At 36.3% G+C, this 18,276-nt stretch overlaps 1 protein-coding gene across 1 annotated transcript in view; it reads left to right on the forward strand.

Annotated features, from left to right (window-relative positions):
- ADAM32 (ADAM metallopeptidase domain 32) overlaps positions 1 to 18,276 on the forward strand; it is a 109,654-nt gene that overhangs the window by 45,587 nt on the left and 45,791 nt on the right. The window contains exon 11 of the mRNA XM_053916360.1: positions 5,830 to 5,966. Within this exon, the coding sequence (XP_053772335.1) occupies positions 5,830 to 5,966 (137 nt within the window). The remainder of the gene's footprint in view (positions 1 to 5,829; positions 5,967 to 18,276) is intronic.

Below are 18,276 nucleotides of genomic sequence, written 5' to 3' on the forward strand. Positions count from 1 at the left end.
TATAATATAGTACTATATATTATATGTGTTTATATATGTGATATAGTTATGCATATTATACATATACTACATTTTAATATTCATACTTCTGTTATTTGTAATAATTATTTAAGTAGTAACTATTTACTTTTGGCACTATCCATTCATTGTGTGATATGCAAAACAAAAGGTGTAACATACCTGTATAATTCTCATATGCATTTCCTTGGTTTATAAAATTTATAATTCTATAGAATTTTGCACTTTGCAAGTTGATTTAATAATTAAACTAGTAGATAGAATTTCACAGTATTTTGAACATATAAATAACATTAACTATTGAAGGAAGAAATATATTGCTGTGCTAGCAAAGCTCTGAGAGGAGGATCTTTTAGGCATCAGGGTCTAACAGAGCTTCTTAATTTTTTTCTAACTTTTATGGGTGAAGCCAACTGCCAAAGGAAATGAAACTTCCTCTTCCTCTTCTTGGAATTCTTTGCTATTTTTCTGGAATAACTTTTGAGTTATTTTTTAAATAGTGTGTATAAATGGCAAACATTTAGTTATTTTATTAATGAAGATACTTTTGTATTCCCACCACATTTGATTGATAACTTGGGTAGGTATAAAATCCTAGTTCTCACATCTTTCTGTCTTAGCATTTTGAAGATCAATGTATTGTGTTTTTGTCAAGTCATTTTGAAGTGAAAGGATGACAAGGCAACTTGAGGGTGCTTGTAAGGAAGGAGAGAAGGCGGTACGGAGTTTGGAGCGGTGAAGATTTAGGAACGAACCCTGGTTTGGATGTACTGGTGGGCACATAACTGTTGGAGCTGAGGTGCTAGAGGATAGATGAGGAAAGGAATTAGGTGGTCAGGATGTAGAATGAACTTTATACAGATGATGGGTCGGTCATAGGTATTGATAAAGATCTGTCGACAAGGCTTAGGGCGTGAACCATTGGAATGAGTGGCTGAAGCAGGGTGTCGGATAGAATAATTGGGGGAGATGGATACAAGGAATTATTCTTTTACAGAGCTTTTATACTTATATTTTTACAAAACCTTTCTTTGTTTAAAAGCTCTTGTGCTTTTACCACAATTGAATATCTCTGTAAACAATTGTTTTTATGTTTTAAACACAATATAAATTATTTCGTAATGTGCCATTTGAATTTTTGGTTTCCACTTATAATTTTGAGATTTATTATTTATTTAGCATGTGGAATCTAGTTAATTTTGAGTCTTTATTTATTTTGATTCCATAGATAATTTTATTCCAAGTGCTATTAGGCCTAATGAACATACAAAGATGAATGTGCAATGTGATGGAATAAATATAAACCAGTGAAGCCTAGTGAAGCACATAGTAAGGGCATAATAGATGTTAGCTCTTGTTATCATCATCATCATCCTTATCACTCTTATCATTATTTCCGTCATTGATTAAGGACCCCTACACCTGGTGGGGGTTCAGTAGCATGGATAAGTGGCATGTGCATTTTTGTAATTGAAGGCAGAAAGTACACAGATTATATTGGTACAATTAAAAGTCTGTAGGAATCCAAGGAAAGAAGGAAAGGAAAATTTCTGACTCCAGTAAGCATTTAAGACATATAATAATAGGGAAGCCCAATACCTTCATATCCTCTGTATTGTGTAAGACTTTATTTCTTAATAGAAATTTTAGCTTCACAGCAAAACTGAGAGGAAAGCACAGAGACTTTTCTATGCCCCCCCTCACAATTCACATTCCACACAGTAGTGGAACATTTGTCATAAATGGTGAATGCGTGGACACATTGCAATCACCCATAGTCTATGGTTTACATTACGTTCATGCGTGGTGGCGTACATTCTGTGACTGTTGACAGATGGAGGGTGGCACGCATCTATACTTGCAGTGTCACTCGAGTAGTTTCACCGTACTGAGAAAGCTTTGTGTCTAATTTTTGATTCATGTGTGATACCTCTTTATATAAACATGCCTCACTGCATCCTTTATGCTTTTCATGAGCATTCGGCTGTTTCTATTTTTGCCATTATAAACAATATTTAATAGACATCTCTATACATACTCTTCCAATCTCCATTTGACCTTTTCTTTTAAAAAAAACTCCCCAAAACCAGAACCTCAGTTTTCACATAGGCAATACTCCTGTTCGTATAGAAGCCTTCATTTCTTCACTGTTTCTATAGATAGTTTTTTCTAAGTTTCTTTTATTGTGATGAAAGCAAAAATAACATTTGGAACTTCCAGGAAGCTTCTTTAAAGGGATATTACCCATTCTATTGTGGCTTTTCTTCAATTTGCTGTTTAAATGCCAGATGAAGACAAATTATTACCTAGTCAGGATGGAGTAGGAAGGTGGAAGGAGCCCAGATTCCCCAAAACCAAGAAGTTGCTTTTATGTGTGTGAAAAATTTCTTTCTATTCTAAGTCATTAATATTTTGAATTTTCTGTTTACATCGAATCCTAGCAATTCAGGAGTATTTCTTGTAAACAGGATAGAACCAGATCAGTTTTCTCTGTCCAATATAAAAATACATGTATTTTAATTATTTCAGTGTCAACCATGAACATTCTTGCACTTACTGATATTTCTAGAATTGATGCTGTCACCTTATTTTACATTGTTCTGTTTGCTTCTTTGCCTCCACTGCTTTGCCAACAGTCCAATATCGCTAAAGAAAATTATAAACGATATACTTTACGAAAAAGGAAAGTGATCCCAAATGGGAGCTCTGAGAGGGAAGGAAGAATAATGTTTGAACATGGCCTGCATGAGTGAATAATAGTGTGTGTGGTGAGATTAAAATAGATACAAAATTAAATGAAAGCAAATGAAAATAACGTATCGTAGGTGGTTTTCTGCTAACATAGTCCACACCTGTGGCTGGAAAGCATGAGCCACATTCCTCAGACCTCCTTATATCTTGATGGAATAGAAATGGGAATAAGTTAAAACTTGGGTGAGCCTTTCCACTGGTGAGCTTAGTGGAAAAGACACAGATGAGGACAGGAGCACAATATGTAATTATTTCAGCATGAACATATGTAAGGAACATCTGCACTGGGCTTTATGTGAATATATTAAAGTACTAAGAATTTAGAATCTTGTTTGTAGCCACATTCAACATAAAACAATAAAAAAAATTGAAAAGATAACCCACTGATGGGTAACATATTTGCTGATACATTGAATAAGGAGTTAATATCCAAAATTTATAAAGAACTTATAACACCTAACAACAAAAAAACAAACACTCCAATTAAAAAACGGGCAAAGCAGCTAAATAGATACTTCTTCAAAGAGAACATACAGGTTGCCAATAGACATATGAAAAGATGCTCAACATAATTAATCATCAGAGAGATGCAAATCTGAAACCATGAACCACAATGAAATATCATCTCACACCTGTCAGAATGAATCTCATCAATAAATCAACAAAACAACAAGTGCTGGTGAGGATGTGGAGAAAAGGGGAATCCTTGTGCGCTGTTGGGAATGCACATTGGTGCAGCCTCTGTGGAAAGCAGTGTGGAGTTATCTCAAAAAATTAAAAATGCAACTGCCTCATGACCCAGTGATTCTACTTCTGGAAATTTATTTGAAGAGCCTTAAAACACTAATTCAAAAGAATATAAGCACCCTTATGTTCATTGCAGTGTTATTTACAGTCGCCAAGATTTGGAAGCAGCCCATGCTCATCAGTAGAAGAGTGAATAAAACAGCTATGGTACATTTACACAATGGAATACTACCTGGCTGTAAAAAAGGAGAAAATTTTACTCTTTGTGTTAGCAAAGGTAAATGGGTGGACTTGGAGAACATTATGCCAAGGGAAATAAGCCAGTCAAAGAAAGACAGATACCATGGGATTTCACTCGTATGTGGCATCTAATGAACAAACCGAACTAACAAGGAAAATAGAGACAGACTCATAGGCAGAGAGCCGGCGGACAGCTCTGATGGGGGGCAGGTGGGTGGAGGGGTTGAGCAAAAAGGAAAAGAAAATGAGGAAGAACTCATGGGCATGGACAACAGTGTGGTGATTGCTGTGGGGAGGGTGAGTGGAGGTGGGAGAGGGAATAGGGGGGATAAATGTGATGAAAAAATAAAAAAGACATAATATATGGGTTGGAGGAGTGTAAATGGAGGTGTTTAATAACAAGAATAAAAAAGAAATGTATTTCTCTATAGTGGCAACAAACAGAAATTGATACTTTAAAAGTAGCATAAAAGTCAAGAAATTTAGGAATAAAAAACTACCAAAAGATGTATAAGACCTCTACAGAGAAAATAAAGCATTATTAGAGACAGCGCCTAAGGTCCTGGACCGGCAGACACTATTACAGCGATACTGCTACCCCTAGTTGATTTACAAGGTAACGCAGTCCCCAGTAAAAATCCTAGCAGCTTGTGTGTGTGTGTGTGTGTGTGTAAAATTAGCAGGCAAAATCTACAATTTTGATGGTAATGCAAAGAGTTAAGAATAACTAAGGTAATCTTGATGAGTAACATGGCAGAGGGCCATACTGTAGCTGATAGTAAGATATATTATCATAAAGTATCCGTGATTAAGACAAGGTGACAAAGGGACCAGTGGAATGGAATAGAGAGTTTCAAAGTGGTAAAATGATAGGCATGTACTTAAGTTTTTACAAAGATGATTGTCGTGCACTTGCTAGTGGATGATCTTTTTATTGAGCTAAAATTGGTATAAAACATGTAAGTTTTAAATGTACAACGTAGTTTGATATCAGTATATACTGCAAAGTGATCAACACCAAAAATCTGATTATAGTGGATGATTTTTTTGATAAATGTAACTTCACTGCTATTCATAAGATAAAATCTGGGTAGATTGTAGGTCTGTATGTAAAATTAAACAACAGAGCCCTGGAAGGTAAAAAAGGAACACAGCTTCATGGCCATGGGTATAGGGAAGTATAAGGTAGATATAAAAAACTCTAATTATAAAGGAAACGGATGAATTGGACCACATCAAATTAGAGAAATTTTGCTCATGAAAAGACATTAAGAGTGAAAAGACAAGACACAGAGTAGGGGAAAGTATTTGCAACGCATGACTAACAGTGATTCATATACAGAATATATAAAATGCTCCCACAAGTTAATAAAAGGGCTGATGCAATAGGAAATAGGACAAGATACTTGAATAAATACTTCACTAAAAAGAGTAGCCAAATGTGATAAATGTGATGAAAAAAATAAAAAAACCAAAATTATATATGGGTTGGAGGAGTGGTTTTTTTAATTTGCGAAAGGGCCTGCGCTAAGTAGGACCAACTCATAACTGAACACTGAAGTTACCTGTACACTTGCTGTATGTGTAAGAAGCCTAATCCAGGAATGTGGTTTCTGTTGATACCACGCACCGTGTCACTGAGAAATGCTAGCAGGAAGCAGATAGCTAGTTTGTTATGTGGTCACTTTGTGAGGTGGGAGGCGGCATGTCCTGTACACTACTCTCCGTATGTGAGAGCTGTTGTGAGAGCTTGGGTAAATCGAAGATCATGGTTCATACAGCCAAAATGTTAAATCAAAATCTAACGTAAGAGCAACCCTCTTATATATTTATGGTAGCTTCTTACTATGTTAGTGATTCAAACGTTAAATCGTGACAAAGCTTGGCATAGAATCAATGTGCTTATGTCTCAATAAAATTTCATAAGAAGACCTTTAGCTTGTCACCTGCCCAAGGAGCTGTATGTACCTATTCGTAAGTAGTTGACAGAACAATAAAAATGTTCAGAATTATAAAAATATTATTTTAATGCCCTTCAGTTAATTGTTTCAGTTTTCTCTGTTGTTAATGTAGTATTCCGAGGAGATAACTTTGGAGGCATTTTCCGTAATTGTCACCCAGATGCTGGCACTCAGCCTGGGAATATCCTACGATGACCCAAAGAAATGTCCATGTTCGGGAGCCGTCTGTATAATGAATCCAGACGCTATGTAAGTCTTTAAATAATAAGATCTATTCATTATGTTTATTTTGTTTTAAATATTTGAAGGCCAAATGTAGTATTTACTTATAGCACAAATTAGCTAAAAATGGACGAAGTAGTAGAAAAGAGGAGCATGAGATTTTCAGTCTGAGAAGAGTCAAGGATAACAGACCCAATCTGTGAGATAATTAGCGAAGGAATTCTCTGTGGGCTGTGTGTTTCATGAAAGCACTTAATAAGGACCTTAAAATGTGTCAGCAAGCCAAACAAGTAGATTTTATTTTTAGACAAAATTTTGGTTTTGCTTTTAGAGTAGTTTAATGTTGTGGAAAAAACTTAGAATAAGTCCCAGTCGGAAGTTCATATGAAATATATGATAGTTGTGTGACTTTGGACAAATTACTTCACCTTGTTTAGAGTTATTTTCCTCACCTTTAAAATGGAAATGATTATGCCTATTCTTTTATTTCATAGAGTGATGAAGAATAAAACAAGAAAAATAAATGTGAAAGTGTTTTCTAAATTATAAAAATCCTATAAGTAAGGATGGATTCGTTAGAGTGATTTCTAAATTTTCCAGCGTTCCCCAAATAGTTTATCAAAGACTAGAGTGGGTGTCACTAGTATTCTACAGTTGTTTTTTTTTTTAATTTGTGAAAGGGCCTATGCTAAGTAGGACCAACTCATAACTGAAGAACCATCAAAAGTCAAATGTGAAAATCAGGCATTAATTTTTGAAAATATGCTCTTTTCATAGTTCCTTCTAAGCATCACTTGAGGGTTAATTCTTGCATTCTAAAAATAGCTCAAAATCAAACATATATATTTATGTATACACACATTTTATATCACCAATAAGTTCTAAATGGATTACATATGTAAAAAAAATTTATACATATTCTGTAATTGAAATCATATGGAATTTTTCCTTCTCTGACTGACTTATTTCATTAGCATAATACCCTCTAGGTCTATCCATGACATTGCAAATGGTAAGATTTCATTCTGTTTTATAACCAAGTAATATCCATTATATATATGTACCTCTACTTTTTATCCACTTTTCTACTGATGGACACTTGGGGTGCTTTCACATCTTGGCTGTTGTAAATAATGCTGCAATGAGCATAGGGGTGCAAATGTTCTTTCAAATTCGTGTTTTAGATTACTTTGGAAATACACCCACAAGTGGAATCACTGGGTCATGGCAATTCCACTTTTAATTTTTTGAGGACCATCCATACTGTTTTCCACAGTGGCTGCACCAATCTGCATTCCCACCTACAGCGCACGAGGGTTCCTTTTTCACCACAACCTCACCAGCACTTGCTGTTTGTTGGTGTATTGATGACGGCCACTCTGATAGGTGTGAGATGATACCTCGTTGTGGTTATAAAGTGCATTTCCCTGACTATTTGTGATGTTGAGCATCTTTTCATATGTCTGCTGACCATCTGTATGTCTTGTTTGGAGAAGTGTCTATTCAGGTCCTCTGTCTAGTTTTAATTGAAATATTATTTTTTTGTTTTGGTGTTGAGTAGTATGAGTTCTTTAAAAATTTCAGATATTAACCCCTTATCAGATGTATCATTGGTGAATATGTGCTTCCATTCAGTAGGTTGTATTTTCATTATGTTGATGTTTCCCTTTGATGTCTAAAAAGTTTTTAGTTTGATTAGTTCCATAGTTTTTCTTTTACTTTCCTTGCTCAAGGTGAACATCAGAAAAAAAATATTGTGAAGCGAAATGCCAGGGATGTTACTGCCTATGTTTTTCTCTGGAAGTTTTACGGTTTTGAGTGTTACATTTAAGTCATTAATCCATTTGAGTTTATTCTTGTATATAGTGTATGAAGGTGACCTAATTTCATTTTTTTCAGACATCTGTCGAATTTTCACAACACCATTTATTGAACCCTGTTTGTACCCCTTTGTCAAATACTAATTGACCTTATAGGTGTCAGTTTACTTCTGGACTCTCTATTCTGTTCCACTGATCTATATGTTTATTTTTATGTTAGTACCATGCTGTTTTGATGACTGTAGCCTTATAGCTATCAGGTAGCATGATATATCCAACTTGGTATTTCTTTCTCAAGATTGCTGAGTCTATTCCATGTCTTTTTAAGTTTTATGTAAATTTTTGGATTATTTGTTTTGGTTTTGTGAAAAATACCATTGGTATTTTTATAGGAATTGCATTGAATTTATACATTGCTGTGGGTAGTATGGATATTTTAATGTGTTAATTTATTCTATCCATGAACATGGTTATATGCTTCCATTTATATATATATTTTATTCACTTTTTTGGGTCAGTATTTCATAATTTCCTGAGTATAAGTCTTTTAATTTCTTGCTTAAATTTATTCCTAAGTATTTTATTTTTAATGCAGTTATAGATGGGATTTTCTTTAGCTTCCCTTTCTGATAGTTCATTATAGGTGTAAAAAATGCAACCATATTCTGAATATTTATTTTGTTTTTTGTTTCTTTTAAACATTTTTTATTGTTCAAGTAGTTTTCTGCTCTTCCCACCATCCCTCCCCACATCCCTCCCCTGTTTCTGTCCCAACCCCTTGTTACTGTCCATGTGTCCTTTATAATTGTTTCTGTAAACCTGTCACCCTTTTCCCGTATCATCCCCTCCCCTCTCCCCTCTGGTCACTGTCAGCCTGTTCTCAATTTCAATGACTTTGGTTATATTTTGCTTTTTTGTTTGTTATGTTGATTAGGTTCCTGTTAAAGGAGAGATTATATGGTGTTTGTCTGTCACCACCTGGCTTATTTCACTTAGCATCATGTTCTCCAGTTCCATCCATGCTGTCCAAAAGGGTCGGAGCTCCTTTCTTTCTGCTGCATAGAATTCCATTGTGTAAATGTACCATAGTTTCTTGATCCATTCATTTACTGATGGGCACTTAGGTTGCTTCCAGCACTTGGCTATTGTAAATTGTGCTGCTATGAACATTGGGGTACATGGGTTCTTTTGGATTGGGGTTTCAGGGTTCTTAGGATATAATCCCTGCAGTGGAATTGCTGGGTCAAAAGGCAGATCCATTTTTCATTTTCTGAGGAAATTCCATACTGTTTCCCACAGTGGTGCACCACTCTGCATTCCCACCAAAGAGTGCAGCAGGGTTCCCTTTTCTCCGCATCCTCTCCAGCACTTGTTGTTTGTTGCTTTGTTTATGATGCCGTTCTGACTGGTGTGAGGTGGTATTTCATTGTGGTTTTAATTTGCATCTCTCTGATAGCTAGCGATACTGTGCATCTTTTCACATGTCTCTGGATCCTCTGTATGTCCCTTGGAGAAGTGTCTGTTCAAATCCTTTGACCATTTTTTAATTGGGTTGCTTGTCTTCTTTGAGTGGAGTCATGTGAGTTCTTTATATATTTTGGAGATCAGGCTCTTGTCTGAGGTATCATTGGCAAATATGTTTTCCCATACTGTTGGTTCTCTTTTCATTTTAATGCTGTTTTCTTTAGCCATGCAGAAGCTTTTTATTTTGATGAGGTCCCATTTGTTTATTCTTTCCTTTATGTCCCTTGCTTTAGGGGACATATCAGTGAAAATATTGCTGCGTGGAATATCTGAGATTTTCCTGACTATGCTCTCCTCTAGGAAATTAATGGTATCATGACTTATATTTAAGTCTTTTATCCACCTTGAAATTATTTTTGTGTATGGTATAAGTTGGTGCTCAACTTTCATTTTTTTGCATGTAGCTGTCCAGGTCTACCAACACCATTTATTGAAAAGGCTATTTTTACTCCATTTGATGCTTCTGCCCCCTTTGTCAAACATTAATTAACCATAGAGACTTGAGTTTATTTCTGGGCTCTCTATTCTCTTCCATTGGTCTATGTGTCTGTTCTTATGCCAGCACCAGGCTGTTTTGATTACAGCGCCTTGTAATACAGTTTGATAACAGGTCTTGTGATCCCTCCTGCTTTGTTCTTCTTTCTCAGAATTGTTGCAGCTATTCAGGGTCATTTATGGTTCCATATAAATTTCTGAACTGTTCTTTATCTGTGAAATCATTGGTAATTTAATAGGTATTGTGTTGAACCTATAAATTGGTTTGGGTATTATGGCTATTTTGATGGTGTTAATTCTTCCAACACATGAACACAGTATATATTTCCATTTGTTTGTGTCTTCCTTAATTTCTTTCTTCAGTGTTGTGTAGTTTTCTGAGTACAGGTTGTTTACCTCCTTGGTTAGGTTTATTCCTAGGTACTTTATTTTTCATGTTGCTATATCAAATGGGATTTTTTCCCCCTGATTTCTGTTTCTGATGTTTCATTGTTGGTATACAGAAATGCCTATGATTTTTGGATATTGACTTTGTATCCCCATTTTGCCAAATTCATATATTAGGTCAAGTAGTTGTTTGGTGGAGTCTATAGGATTTTCTATGTATACTATCATGTCATCTAGAAACAATGACAGTTATGTTTCCTCTTTTCAAATTTGGATGCCTTTTATTTCCTTTTCTTCTCTGATTGCTGTGGCTAGGATCTCAATACTAAGTTGAATAGAATTGGTGAGAGTGGGCAACCTTATCTTGTTCCTGATCCTAGCAGGAAAGATTTTAGTTTTTGCCCATTGAATATGATGTTGGCTGTAGGTCTCTCATCTATGGCCTTTATTATGTTGAGGAATGCTCCCTCTATTCCCACTTTGCAGAGTGTTTTTATCATAAATGGGTGCTGTACCTTATAAAATGCTTTTTCCGCAATTATTGATATGGTCATGTGATTTTTGTCTTTCATTTATGTGATGTATTACATTTATTGATTTGCAAACATTGTACCATCCTTGCACCCCTGGGATGAATCCCACTTGATCGTGGTGTATGATCTTTTTAATGTATTGCTGGATGCGGTTTGTCAATATTTTGTTGAGGATTTAGTGTCTATGTTCATCAGCAATATTGGCCTGAAGTTTTCTTTCTTCATTGTGTCTTTATCTGGTTTTGGAATTAGGATGATGTTGGATTCATAAAACGAGTTTGGGAGTATTCCATCTTCTTAGATTTTTTGGAATAGTCTGTGAAGGATAGGTGTTAACTCTTCCTTAAATGCTTTGTAGAATTCTCCTGTGAAACCATCTGGTCCAGGGTTTTTGTGTGTTGGGAGTTTTTTCATTACTGCTTCAATTTTGTCTGCTGTTATTGGTCTGTTCAGGCTTTCTGCTTCTTCTTCATTGAGTTTTGGAAAATTATATTTTTCTAGCAATTTGTCCATTTCACCTAGGTTTTCAAATTTCTTGACATATAGTTCTTCTTAGTAATTTCTTACAATCCTTTGTATTTCTGTGGTATCAGTTGTAATCTCTCCTCTTTCATTTCTGATTGTGTTTATTTGGGTCCTCTCTCTTTCTTTTCTTGATGAGTCTCTCTGGTGCTTGTCGATTTTGTTTATCTTTTCAAAGAACCAGCTCCTGGATTCGTTGATCCTTGGAATTGTGCTTTTAGTCTCTATGTCATTTAATTCTGTTCTCATCTTGATTATTTCCTTCCTTCTACTTGCTCTGGGCTGTCTTTGTTGTTGTTCCTCCAGTTCTTGTAGGTGTAGGGTTAGCTTGTTTATTTGAAATGTTTCTAATTTTTTTAGGTAGGCCTGTTTTGCTATGAACTTCCCTCTCAGGACTGCCTTCACTGTGTCCCATAAGTTTTGGGTTGTGTGAGTTCATTTCCATTTGTTTCCAGGAACTTTCTGATTTCTTCCTTGATCTCATTCTTGACCCATTCATTGTTTAATAGCATGCTATTCAATCTCCATGAGTTTGAGTGTTTTGAGTTTTTTCCTTGAGGTTGCTTTCTAGTTTCAGTCCCTTGTGGTCAGAGAAAATGCTTGATATGATTTCAGTTTACTTGAATTTGTTGAGGCTTGTCCTCTCATGTGGTCTATCTTTGAAAATATTCCAAGTGCATTTGAAAAGAATGTGTATTTAGCTTCTTTGGGATGAAAGGCTCTACATGTATCCGTTAAGTCCATTTCATCTAGGACATTGTTCAGTGCCACAATATCTTTGTTGATATTTTGTTTAGAAGATCTGTCCATCTTTGACAGTGGGGTATTAAAATCCCCTAGTATAATTGTGTTGCTGTCAATATCTTTCTTGCAGTCTTCCAAGATTTTCCTTTTGTATTTGGGTTCTCCTATGTTGGGTACATATATATTTACAATGTTTATGTCTTCTTGATAGATTCTTCCCTTGAGTATTATGAAGTGACTTTCTGAAGTGACTTTTTATGCCTCTGTTTTTGAAGTCTATTTTGTCTGATATGAGTGTTGCTACCCTGGCTTTTTTTTCCCTGTCTGTTTGTTTGGAAAATTTGTTTCCAGCTCTTCGCTTTCAGTGTGTAGGTCTTTTGTCCTGAGGTGGGTCTCTTGTAGGCATCATATGTGTGGGTCATGCTTTCTTATCCATTTGGCTACTGTATTGGATTGGAGCATTTAATCCATTTATGTTTAAGGTTATTATTGATAGGTACTTACTCATTGCCATTTTTTTGTACCTGTATTCCTCTCCCTCTCACTCTTTTCCTTCCTTTTCTTAAAGCAGTCCCCTTAACCTCTCTTGCAGAGCTGGTTTGGTGGAGGTGTATTCTTTTAGACTTCTTTTGTCTCGGAAGCTCCTTATTTGGCCTTCCATCTTAATTGGGAGCATTTCTGGGTAAAGTAGCCTTGATTGTAGGCCTCTGGTTCTCATTACTTGGAATATTTGTTGCCATTCTCTTCTGGCTTGGAGCATTTCCATTGACAAGTCAGCTGCTAGCCTTATTGGGGCTCCCTTGTACGTTACTTCCTGTTTTTCCCTTGCTGCCTTTAAGATGCTCTCTTTGTCTTGGAATTTTATCATTTTAATTATGATGTGTCTTGAAGTGGGTCTCTTTGGATTCCTCTTGATTGGGACTCTCTGTGTTTCCTGGATTTGTGTCGCTTTTTCTCTCATCAAATTACGGAAGTTTTCTGTCATTACTTTTTCAAACAGGTTTTCTATCCCGTGCTTTTTTTTTTTTCCCTTCTGGTAACCCTATTATATGGATGTTGTTACATTTTATGTTGTCTTGCAGCTCCCTTACCACCTCTTTGTTTTTTTCTGAGCCTGTTTTCCTTTTTTGCTCTCTCTGGGTGTTTTTTTCTACCTTGTCCTCCAACTCGCTGATTTGATCCTCTGCTTCACCCAGCCTGCTTGTAATTCCTTCCAGTGTGTTTTTTATTTCTGAGATTTTGTTGTTCATTTCTTCCTGGTTTTTGGTTATAGTCTCTATTTCCCTTTTCATGCTGATAGTTCTCACTCAGTTCCTTGTACTTGTCTGTGAGTTCCTTGAGCATCTTTGTAACCATTATCTTGAATTCTGTATCTGATCGTTTGGTTACCTCCATGTTGTTTAGCTCTTTTAGTGGGGAGTCTTCCATTCTGTTTGGTTGCACATTCTTTTTTTGTCTCCCCATTTTAGGTGACTCTTTTTGTTTGTTTCTGTGCTTCCTGATGTTTCACTTTGCTAGCTGTCTTTGTAGGGTGAACTTCTATGTTAGGAATTCTATGAGGTTCAGTGGTGCTGGCTCTTTGATCTCCTTGTCTGGATGCTCCAGGTTTGCTCTTTCTTCTGTTTGTTTGGGCTCTCTTGTTGTACTGGGGTTTTTACCTTTTGGTGGTTCCTTTGTTGGTGGTTTTTCTCCTCCAGCAGGTATGCTGATTTGCAGCTCCCACCTATTCTTCTATGTGATCAGTGGCGGGGGTAGGCAAAATGGATTAAGACAGCAGGAGGGTATTTTATGGGACTTAAAATACCAGCACATAGAGAAGAGATAGGAGATTCTTTGGACCAGTATAGCATTAACTGTGGTATTTCACCCAACTAGCCACTTCTTATAGAAACTGAAAGAGAGAGAAGACTCTTGTTAGAGGGGAGGATGATTGTAGCTGAAACCAGAAAACAGAGCACTTCTGCAAGGTTAGAGGATGAGATATAGTGAGAGTAAGGGATAGAAAGTAGGCATAGTGTGAGAAAGAATAGAGTTAACCACAATAATAATAATGCTCAGGATTGAATTGAAGTGGGCTAAGATCAGGGAGGGTTGCTGTGTAATATATAGAATTATATGGAACAACAATTATTTACAACAGTACTGGAACAACAATAATATGACAAGAAATATATGATTTTGATAACCAGAGTAGAAAGTACCTGATCAAGTGTTGTGTGTTATTGGAATGCGGGTGAAGTGAAAGACGGAAATTGAAAATACAGTCAAGAGAGAATAAGGAAAACCACTCAAACAATGCAGTTAAACAGGGAAATAAAACAGAAAACTAAACATAAGGGAGAGAAATAAAAAATACTAATAAAATAAAGTGGTAAAAATAATGAAAAGATAATAATAATACACAGTAACAATAAAATGCCAGCTCTATGGGAAAACAAAGTGACATTTGTCTCAGTTTCTCAGTTTTTTGGTCTCAGCCATGTGCTCCTCCTTTCCATCTGTCTCTGGACCCTTTGTAACTCCATGTCTTATTGTCTCACTTGGGGGAAGAAAAAAAAAAGAAAGGATCTAAAAAGAAAAAATAATTAATAAGCCTCCTGCTGACTTTAAACTTGTTCAGCGAGTTCTGCTGGTCTTCCTAGATGCCACAGGAAGAGTGGGGCTGGGCTTTGCTTTTCTCTCTTCCTATGGTTTTGAGAGGATGGGGACCAGATCTGGGTCACAATTTCCTGGCCTCTGCCGGCCCAGGTCCTTTGTGAGCTGCCAGGCTCAAATCAGCCACTCAGTCTCCAGGCGCCCAGTGTGAGTCAATCTCAGGTGGGCGTGGAGCTGGAGACAAGCCGGGAGTGCACCATTCTGCTCAGCTACAAAGTCTCTGGGTACCCGCAGCTGAAATCTTCCTCTGGGCGTGCCAGCAGCTGCTGAGAGTTCTTTTCAAAGCAGCTGCCCACTGTTTTTAACAAGCACCCAGCTTTCCACTTAGCCCAACTTTCCAGCCAGTCCAGAGACTACCTGAGTCAGGGTCCTACCCTGCCTAGTTCCTCCCTTCTCCAGGTGTTACCTGGCACCCCAGTTTCTCTGGGTCCAGTGTCCACAGTCCCAACAGATTTGTACCGCCTCTGTGTGTCTCCCACTTCATCTTTATTCCCCCCAGCAACTTTCAGCATCCAAGTCTCCCCTGGTGCCAGGCTGGCCTGGTAGGGGAGGGAGCTGGTGATCTAACTCTCCTCCCCTATCCTGCAGCAGGCATCAGGCCAGGGGCCGCAGCAGACTTGGTCCCCACACAGATCCCAGGGACCTCACCGTCCCAACGCAGTCTCTTCACTGTCTGTTTTTCAATGTCCTCTGCAATTTTTTGCCTCCAAACTTCATATAAGCTGGGATTCCGTTGGCTGTTCACTCTGTTCCTCAGAAGATCAAATAAGTGTTCCAGCTGGGCACAGGGAGAACTGAGCTCTGCTCCCACCTACCTCGCTGCCACCTTCCCAGTCTGAATATTTATTTTGTATTCTGCTACTTTACTGAATTCATTTATCAGTGCTAGTAGAACAATATTTTGGTAGCATATTTAGGGTTCTCCAAATACAGTATCATGCCATCTGTAAATAATGATAGTTTTATTCCTTCTTCCAATTTGGATATCTGTTATTTTTTCTTGTCTGATCACTATAGCTAGAACATCCAATGTTAAGTTGATTAAGAGTGATGGAAATGTACATCCCTATCTTGTTCCTGATCTTAGGGAAACACTTTTAGTTTTTTCCTGTTGAGTATGATGTTGGCTTTGGGTTTGGTATATTGAGATATATGGCCTTTATCATGTTGAGGTATGTTCTTTCTGTTTCCACTTTGCTGAGAGTCTTTTTTTAATCATAAATGGGTGCTGGATTTTGTTGAATGCTTTTCCCACATCTATTCATATTATCATATGATTTTTTATCCTTTATTTTATTTATATAGTGTGTCACATTAATTGATTTGTGGATATTGTACCATCCTTGCATCCCAAAAATAAATCCCACTTGGTCATGGTATGTGATCCTTTTATTGTATTGCTGAAGTCAGTTTGCTAGTATTTTGTTGAAGATTTTTGCACTTCTGTTTATTAGTAATATTGGCCTTTAACTTTCTTTTTAATAGTGTCCTTATATGGTTTTGTTTTAACAACCCATATAATCCATAAATCCCTCTTCTGAGTATATAGTCTGGGTGTGTGTGTGTATATATATATATATATATCTCCCCTACTATGACTATATTATTGTTAACCTCTCACGTTATGTCCATCAATTTTCTTTATATATTTATGTGCTCCTATGTTTGGTGTATAAATATTTATAAGGGATATATTCTCTTGTTGGATTTATCTCTTTATCATTATGTCCTTCTTTGTTTCTTACTATAGCCTTTGGCTTAAAGATGGATTATATATATATCCCAGTTTTTTTTATGTCCATTTGCATGAAATCTCTTTTATCCTTTCAGTCTGTGCGTACCTTTTGTTCTGAGGTGGGTCTCTTGTAGACAGCGTGTATATAGGTCTTGTTTTCTTATTTATTAAGCCACCTTTTAAGCCACCTTTTAGCCAGTCTTTTGTATTTTTTATTGAAATATTTTATTGGGTTGATATTGGTTAATAAAATTACATACGTTTCAGGTATATAATTCTATAACACATCATCTGTATATTGTATTGTGTGTTTACCACCCCAAGTCAAGTTTCCTTCCATCACCATTTATCCCCCATTTATTCCATGTTTTTTTTATTGGAGCATTTAATTCACTTTCATTTATTATTACTTTTAATAGTTCATTTTATCGTATTTTTTCTATTACCATTTACCCCCATACCCTCTTGTACCTTCATCCACCCCCTTCCCCCCTGCAATCACCACACTATTGTCCATGTCCATGACTCCTTTTCCCTTTTTACTCAATCCCTGCACTCCTCAACCCCCCTCCCAGAGCTGTCAGCCTGCTCTCTATGATTGTCTCTGTTTTGCCTGTTAATTCAGTTTGTTCATTAGATTCTACATATGAATGAAATTATATGGTACTTGTCGTTCTCTAACTGGCTTATCTCACTTAGTTCATTTACATTTAAAATGATTATTGATAGGTACCTATTTATTGCCATTTTATTCTTTATAACTATATTCCTCCATTATTTTTTTCTAAAAGAAGTTCCTTTAACATTTCTTGTAATACTGGTTTGGTGGTAATAAACTTCTTTAGCTTTTTCTTGTCTGGAAAGCATCTTCTCCAGTTTTAAATGATAGCCTTGCTGAGTAGAGTAGTCTTCTTAGTTGTAGGTACTTCCTTTTCATTCTTTGGACTATTTCACACCATTTCTCTGCCCTGAATGTGTCTGATTAGAAATAAGGGGACAATATTGTGGGAGCTCCCATGTAGGTGGCTAACTGTCTGTCTCTTACTGCTTTTAAGATTCTTTCCTTGTCTTCAATTTTTACTATTTTATTTATGATGTGTCTTAGTGTGGGCCTCTTTGGGTTCATCTTGTTTGGGACTCTCTGTGCTTCCTGGACTTGTGTATCTTTTTTCCTTTACAAGGTTAGAGGAGTTTTCAGTCATTATTTCTTCAAATATGTTCTCAGTTCTTGCTCTCTTTTCCTTTTGGTTTGAGGGGATACTATTTTGGTGTATGGAATACATTGAGGAGAACATGGGCTTTGGAATCTTTCAGTTGTATGTTTGTTAATTTTTTCTAACCCTTAGTTTATTCATCTAAAAAATAAGCACCATGATAGCTATGTGACACAATTGTAAGGATGCAAGTAATCAAGATATGTAAGTTATTTACCATTGTGCTCATGTCTCTTATTATTTGAGGAGTAGGGAAGACCTGAGAAAGTATTCAAATGGTTGTGTAGAAATACACCAGAACAGTGAGAACATGGAATTTGGCGGGTGGTGGATGTGTAGAAGAAAGACTCTGAAAGGAAAATCAGATAGTATAAAAGATAAACTTTTCTTTCTTTCAAAATACTGTTAAGTGCTAACTCTCACCTCAGAAAAATGATAGAACTACTCTTTTCTATTATTTTCTTTTGCCAATTAATTTCTTTGTTCTTTGACCTCAGAATTTAGCCTAGTTATATGACAGTTTCAATAAGTATTTATAAAATAATTTGGAAAAAAACTAACATGGTGTTAGAATTCAGAATGCAAAATTTCTACCAAATAAATGAAAAAAGAAAACCTCCAGATAACTGATTACAAATAAGCTTTGGAAATATATGTTCTTAAAATCTGCTATTATGGGCAGCAAAATGGTGAATAATTAGGGATTTT

Source organism: Desmodus rotundus, chromosome 13, assembly GCF_022682495.2.
Source record: "Desmodus rotundus isolate HL8 chromosome 13, HLdesRot8A.1, whole genome shotgun sequence".
In the NCBI taxonomy this organism is placed as follows: Eukaryota; Metazoa; Chordata; class Mammalia; order Chiroptera; family Phyllostomidae; genus Desmodus; species Desmodus rotundus.